Genomic DNA, 7,508 nt, shown 5'->3' with positions numbered 1-7,508 from the left:
GTGGTCTAATCTAAGTTTTTTTAAATTTTGTTTCAATATTTCGTCGGTGTCAGTCATTGTTTCGTTATTATTTTGTATGAAGTTACATTCTGAAATATTAATACTCGATGTTTTAAACGCTTTGCTAATAGTCAAAGTCATAGGTTTATCTAAAGTGTTTTGAATTATTGTTGATGCATATCCATTAATACAATTTACTAATGCAGAAGGCATTCGTATACCAGGTGTAAACTCTTTAAATTCAATTACTGCTTCTCCCCTGTGTAAATCAGTAGGGATCTTTACTCGTTGTTCACACCGAGGTTGTAAATGAACGAGATAATTCAAATTATTAATTATAGGAATGTCAGTGGTCTTAGTTCTCAGTAATAAATGTTTGAGGTCAATAATTGCGTCCAATTGTTTAAGTAAATCGTTTCCAATAAGTCCGTCATAGCGTTCATCTACATCATATAAATGAAATTTATGATAATCTGTAGTATTAAAAGTCGGAAATAAGGGAATTTCAATAATTTCTTTGTGTAGGCTAGAAGCATGTGTGCTAATAACTTTGAAAGGTTCATATTTAATAAAATTATGAAAATATTGGTAAGCAATACGGGGGCTAATAAACGAGCGAGTGCTGCCAGTATCAATCATTAATTTTGCATTAATTTCTGGAATAAAAATATGAGGTAATTTAAGATTCGGGTCACAATTTAATTCTATGATTTCTTCTTTTGCGAGGCTTCTGTTTGAAAATTTTCCTCGGCTGGTGGAGTTACAATATAATTGTCTATTTCGTCAATAGGTGCATAAGGCACGTCCTCAACATACGGTTCGTAATTCATATAGTCATAAGGATCATAATCGTAGTAATAGTCGTATTCCAAATTTTCATTTTGTAAATCAGTTTCATTTAACCTAAAACCTTGTTGCGCTATTTGAGGTCGCGGGGGTGCCGTTCTCATAGATATGTCAGTTGATTCTAAGCGGTTATTCTGAGGTGGTCTTTGACCAAACTGTTGTGGTGTCATAGTACGATTTTGGGGATGCTTATACCCAAATTGCGGATTTTGGGGTGGCCTATACCCGAATTGTGGATTTTGGGGAGGCCTATACCCGAATTGTGGATTTTGGGGAGGCCTATATCCGAATTGTGGATTTTGGGGAGGCCTATACCCGAACGGTTGAGGCTTTAGTAATGTTTGCTGCGGTTTATATTCAAATTTTGGTTGTTGTGTAAATTGAGGTCTAATAGTATGGATTCCAAAATTAAATTTTTGCTGAGGGGTAAGATTATTTTGTGTAAATGACGACCCTGCGACGTTAGGTGTTGGCCTCGGGGCCGTTGAATTATTAAGAATGCGATTACGAAGTTGATATTGTTCATGAAAATTAACCTCCTCTAAAACTATTGATAGAGCTTGTTCTAATGTACTAGGTGATTTAAGTCTCACAATACGCACCATATTTTCTGGTAAATTATAGAGAAAAACATTTAAGGCTGTGTGGTTATAAATAGCAATTTTCGCATTTTTAACTTCTTCATCTGCCGATAAATTTACTTTAGATATTAACAGGGACCGAATATTTTGTATTCTGTTACAAAACTCTAAATAACTTTCCCCTGATTTAATTTTACATGATTCGAGAGAAATTTTTATACATTCTTCGCTACGAGGGTCACCAAAATGTTGTTCCAATAATTCTTTTAACTCAGGCCACGTCTCTATATCCTCACGCTCAGATAACAACGCGGCGGCATCATCTATTAATCTACTAGTTATAGCATGTAAAACATAAATATTCTGCTGCTGATGACCACGAAATTTATTTATAATGTACTCACATTTTCTAAAAAATAAATTTAATATTCTTTTGTCGCCACCGAAAAGAGGAATTAGTCGTAACATTTCATTGGGTATTGGTACTACGCTATTTGACGCTAAAGGAATTTCTCGCGATTGTTCCATTTTGTAGAGTAAAAATTAATAGAGAGCTCTGAAGTTTCAAATCAATTACAATTATTTTTAACTAATTTAACACACACAAAAATATAAAATATATCAAAAACACATATAACAATTATGTATATAAAATAGCACACAGTAAATTAAAAATATAAAAATAGTAGGAAAATAAAACACAATAAAATAATAAATTTTTTTTTTTTATTTTATTTCATAATACATAAAAACAATTACGATCGATTTTTAGATCATTAATTATTATATATATATTTTTCTTTAATTACTAAAATATTTTAATAATATTACTTCTAGACGTTAATTAGTCTATGGAGATACTTTTCTTAGAACTACAGGTTTAATAGAGTTTTATATTAAAACCAGATACGTTATAATGCGAGACGTTCAATCCCAAAATAACGCCACTTATATTTATTGTAAATCTCAAATAGAATGTGGGAATATAAGAAAAAGGAAGGCAAAGAGTTTTACTCACCGACCGATCGCTGATCCCATCTTCTTGTTCAACTTATTTCTTTGGTTCGTGGATAGCCTAAGTCTATTCGCACTGTACTCGCGATTTTTGGGCGAATTTGGACACCCAAATCTACAAGACACGCAGACCTTTGATAGACTATCCTACCGGCTGCGCCAGTTAAACTTTCTAATTGAGAATTTACTTTTTTAAAAATAAAATACTAATTTAAATTAAAACTATTTAATACGTCTGATCGATTTGGAGATCACAACAATATTATTTCTTAAAGTTAAAAGTATTTGTATTACAAAAGTTATAATGTATTGCGACATTTAACATGAATTTTACGAAACAATAAAAGTGCTTACAACAATAATGGGAATACTCCGGTGGTCTCACTGAGCCAGCGGAATAATCTCGCTTAACCTAATACTGAGGGTTTGGGTGAGTGCATAACTAGCTTGTGGGCTTGAATACGTTTCTCGGATAATGTATCTATTTTTAAAATGTTCTTGGATACATTATCCTCAAGGGTACGAAGTTAAGGCTCGCATGAGAATAATAATTTTAATATAATATCTATGAAGTTTTTTACGTATTAGTTTTATTATAATTTTTCGTCTAAATTATTTATTTATTTTATTTTTATTTTTATTTTAAGTTGGGAAACAAACAGCATTTTACAGTACTTTTTAGTATAATACATATCCATATTCCAACTGCCAATAAAGTTTCCACTTATACATAAAACATGGAGTGAATATGTTGCTAATTAACAATTAAAAATTAAATTTACTGTCTAAAGAGAAAAAAAAAAAAAACAAAGATTTTTACGAATGAAAGGTTAAGGTTTACATTAGGTCAGGATTTACAGAATTTTGAATTTTGTCAATGATCTTACATGAAAACTGCATCAAACTACTATGAAAAATGTCAATATCACTAAAGCAATTATTGTATGCCCTACAAGATCTTAGTATAAAACAATTTTGGGCATAATTGGTTTTTCGAGCAGAAATGTAAAAGGTGTCCCTAGATCTGGCACTAAAAGTTGGACATTTTATGTGAATATTACTTAGCAGATAATTGGAATCTATAAGATTGTGTAACAATTTATACAAAAAAATTTGATCTCTATATCCTCTTCGTTTTTTTAATGATAGTATATTTAGGTTATGAGAGTTATCTAATTTAAATTTGTAAAGTAATCGCCGTATAAATTTATTTTGGACACTTTCAATTGCAAATACATATTTATCATACTGTGGGTTCCAGACTGGCGAGGCATACTCTAAGTAAGGTCTAACATATGAATTATACAAAAGCTTAAATGTATGTATGTTCTTAAAATCACTCCCCTGTCTAAATATAAAACCGAGCATTTTATATGCTTTTCCTATAATATTCGCAATATGTTTGTCGAATAAAAGACCGGCGTCCAATAATACACCAAGGTCCTTAACAATGGAGACTCTTTTTATTTTCCTGTTACGAATCAGATAATCAAATAGAATGGGAGATTTCTTTCTACAAAAACTAATTACACAACATTTGTCAAGATTTAGAGATAATTGATTAGACGCGCAGTATTTATCAAAATTGACTAGATCCTCCTGCAGTTTAGTGCAATCCTCTTGATCTCTTATAATTTTGAAAATTTTTGCATCATCGGCATAAAGAAGTATCTTAGAATGTTCAAAAGATTGTATAATATCATTGATAAAAATGTTAAAAAGAAGAGGTCCAAGATGGGAACCCTGTGGTACACCAGAAGTAATAGGCACAAAACTAGAAGTAAAGCCCCTCACAGCAACAGCTTGAGTTCTATCTCGGAGATAAGACTCAAGCCATCTTAGAAGATCACCATGTATACCAGCTTGTTTAATTTTGTCAATTAACAAAGAATGTGAAATTTTGTCGAATGCTTTCGAAAAGTCAGTATAGATAACATCGACTTGATACCCACTATTCATAGCGTAGAGGACTTCAACTAGAAACTCACAGAGGTTAGTTTCTGTGGAGCGTTTGTTTATAAAACCATGTTGTTGCGGGATTAGTTGAGGACGTATAAGAGGAAATAGATTATCGTAAATAATTTTTTCTAATAATTTGGGAATAACAGAAAGTTTTGATATTCCACGATAATTTTTAACATTTTGCTTATCACCACTTTTATAGACTGGGACAATAATAGACCTTTTCCAAATATGAGGCAAAGACCCCGATTGTAAAGATTTTGAAAACAATATGTGTAATGGAACAGAGATTTCAGAACTGCAACATTTTAAAAATATAGGATGTAATTTATCAGGCCCAGAACCTTTAGAAAGGTCAAGTTTCAAAAGATACTTTTTTATGATCTCACGAGTAATACTGACATTATTTATAGAAAGATTATTCTCCGAAGCACAATTAGTTTCCCCAACTACAATTCTTGTATTAACTTCAAACACAGATTGGAAGTAAGAGTTGAAAGTGTTGGCAATAGCCTGGCCATCAGAGGAGATTTGATCGTTAAAAACTATGCTGTCAGGAATACAATCATTCACTCGTTTTGACTTGACAAAGGACCAAAATTGTTTTGAACTGTAACGAATATTGCTTTCAGCTTTATCAATAAACCGAACATAGCATTCCAACTCCATATGTTTTGTCTCATGCCGTAGATCAGAAAATATTTTATAGTCACTACTTCTGCCGTAAATCTTCCATTTCCTATGCAATTTAAGTTTTTTATTTACTAGTTTTATTAAACGTCTAGAGTACCAAGCTGGAAATTTGTTATTGCTGTATACAGTTTTAGTTGGAACTAATTTGTCAACAACATTATTTATTAAAAGGTAAAATCTATCAACTGCGTCCGAGACATTGTGAGAAGAGAGTTTAAGAGAATTAGAAAGAAAATACGAAGAAGAAGAAGAAGAATTAGAAAAATAATAATCCGTTATTGAGTATTTTAGAGACAACGCACACGACTACGCGGAGACGACGTAGAACACTGAAATTTGGCATGGGCCTTGGGGAGTGCAGGGGAGTACTATGATAGGATTTTCCGCAATTCTTCGCAGGAAAAAATAAATATTAAGTACGTTTTATAGTCTACGGAAAGAATTTACGGACTAGAACTAGTTTAAATGTAAAGTTATGTTTCCTGTTCTCTTCCTATCCTAATATAGGTATCAAAAGTGGCGTCTAAAAACGTTATAAAATAATTAATTAAAGCCGCCAGTCATGGCGCAGGGGCACATGCGTGTAACTGTAGGTTATGGGTTCTATTCCCATCCAGGGAAATGTAATATCCTCGCTCTGGCGCAGAGGCAACGCGCGGCATTGGTATCCTCCACTCAACACGCAATGCCTCCAGAAATCAAATAGTGAGGAATGGAATCTTAACGCTAGGTTCCCTCGGCCTACCCTGCTATCTGCGAGACACAGCGTGAAGCAGAAAAAAAACCAATTAAAGCATTATTCATTAATTCTTGCCTCTTAACGTAACATTTTACATAGCAAGTATTATTTGTGGGGCTTAACTTAATCGAAGCGACCGCAGTGCATCCAAATGGGGGGTATGCTTAGGTCACGTTCGCATTGCATTCGAAATTCAAATGAGTGTGTTTTTTGGGCTGTCTGAGTACGGTGAATTTAATTAGAGCCCTTACAGACAGTGTTTGCTGTTCCTTTTAATATTGTTAACATAGGTTGAGTATTTGCTTTTCTATATGTGTTTTTGAGCATGTTAAGGACAAATGTAGGGATGATTTTTAAGATATTGGTGTCATATTGAATATATGCATTTAATTAAATTTGTAAAAAAAAATATTTTTATTTTGCCAATTTCTATAACGAAAAAACATTTTTTTTTTACGGTATAAATAATATGTAATATCCGACAATTTTAAATAGGTTGATAAACAGAAAAAACACAACCGCAAGCAAAGCCGTGCTTTGCCTTTGAGGCCGTTTTGAGGTTGTGAGTTCGATCCCCACTCGAAGAAGTGATATATTTATTTACGTTTATATTTCCATTTTCTTCACTCTGGTGTCGAGGCAAAGCGCGGCGTTGCGCTCTGCCTCTCGACACAGTGCCTCCAGAATTCGGCAGAAAGTGGGAAACGTAGAGTCTTAACTCTAGGTTCCCTCTGCCTATTTTGCTGTGTGCGGGAATGAAGCTGATTTTAATCTTCTTTTCATAATTTTTTATATATGACGAATAGTTAAAAAAAGGTTCACATAGAAAAGTGCGAGAATATTAGTAGCTATTCAACGCTAGATTACTTGCACACGTTAGCTTTGTATTTAGCTCTGGAATCACTATATACCTACCTGGTTATATAAATTATCTGGAATATGAAAACATAGTGAAAGAGTTCCTGCTAATTAGAACTATTGAACGAAGCGGTGCTGGCTGGCGGTCCTTTGTCCCATTGGGTATGAACTTAGAACTAGGAGTTTGTAAGAAAATGTAAACTACTTATGTTCACAAGTTGTCTGACTACCTCATATTTTCAGGTTATAGGACTCGTATATGACAAAATCGATTTTTTATGTTGCTAATGACGAAATCGATTTTTATCTTGTTATGATGCAATTTGATTTAGTTTCAATTTTTGATATTACTAATTTAATTTAATTATTTTATGGTTAATTTTCAAGAAATGTATATAAAGTAAGGACGAATAAAATAAGTTTATTTATTTATATTTACATTATTTCAAATGTCTCACTTCTGCTAGACAACTGGTCTAAGGTGCTCCAGTCCAAGATATTTACGCTGCTAATTACCCCCGGGCTGATTCTGTCCACAAACAGCAAAGCTAATTGCTGGCCAGCTTTATACTAATGCGGCTCGGCTTTGTGGCCTTGGTCATTTCGGATTTTTATTTCAAATGTTGCTAAGTAAGAATGCTGCAAACGACCTGCTTTATATGAACTAAATAGGTATTTAATACGCGTAGTTAGAGAAACATTATTTTTCATAATTACTTTTTATCTCTTTTTTCTTATTTACATGCATTACCCATGTTTATATTCCGCAAATTAACTTTTTTCTTCGCGTCATTAAAATCTACATATAGGATTTT

General features: G+C 32.9%; 1 protein-coding gene across 1 annotated transcript; it reads right to left on the bottom strand.

Annotated features, from left to right (window-relative positions):
• Nucleotides 1-695: 695 nt before the first annotated feature.
• On the bottom strand, nucleotides 696-2,881 carry LOC146530129 (uncharacterized). Its single transcript, XM_085200478.1, has one exon. The coding sequence runs from the start codon at nucleotides 1,953-1,955 to the stop codon at nucleotides 705-707; it is 1,251 nt and encodes a 416-aa protein (XP_085056604.1). The 5' UTR covers nucleotides 1,956-2,881; the 3' UTR covers nucleotides 696-704.
• Between the last annotated feature and the right edge of the window lie 4,627 nt (nucleotides 2,882-7,508).

The sequence above is a fragment of the Heliconius melpomene genome, chromosome 17, assembly GCF_056956725.1.
Source record: "Heliconius melpomene rosina isolate 202511_hmr_F chromosome 17, ASM5695672v1, whole genome shotgun sequence".
NCBI classification, from domain to species: Eukaryota; Metazoa; Arthropoda; class Insecta; order Lepidoptera; family Nymphalidae; genus Heliconius; species Heliconius melpomene.
This window is presented reverse-complemented; position numbering and strand designations above follow the sequence as displayed.

What these genes read in the sequence shown, in the direction of transcription:
- LOC146530129 (XM_085200478.1), bottom strand. Translation starts at nt 1,955, where the DNA reads ATGGAACAATCGCGAGAAATTCCTTTAGCGTCAAATAGCGTAGTACCA.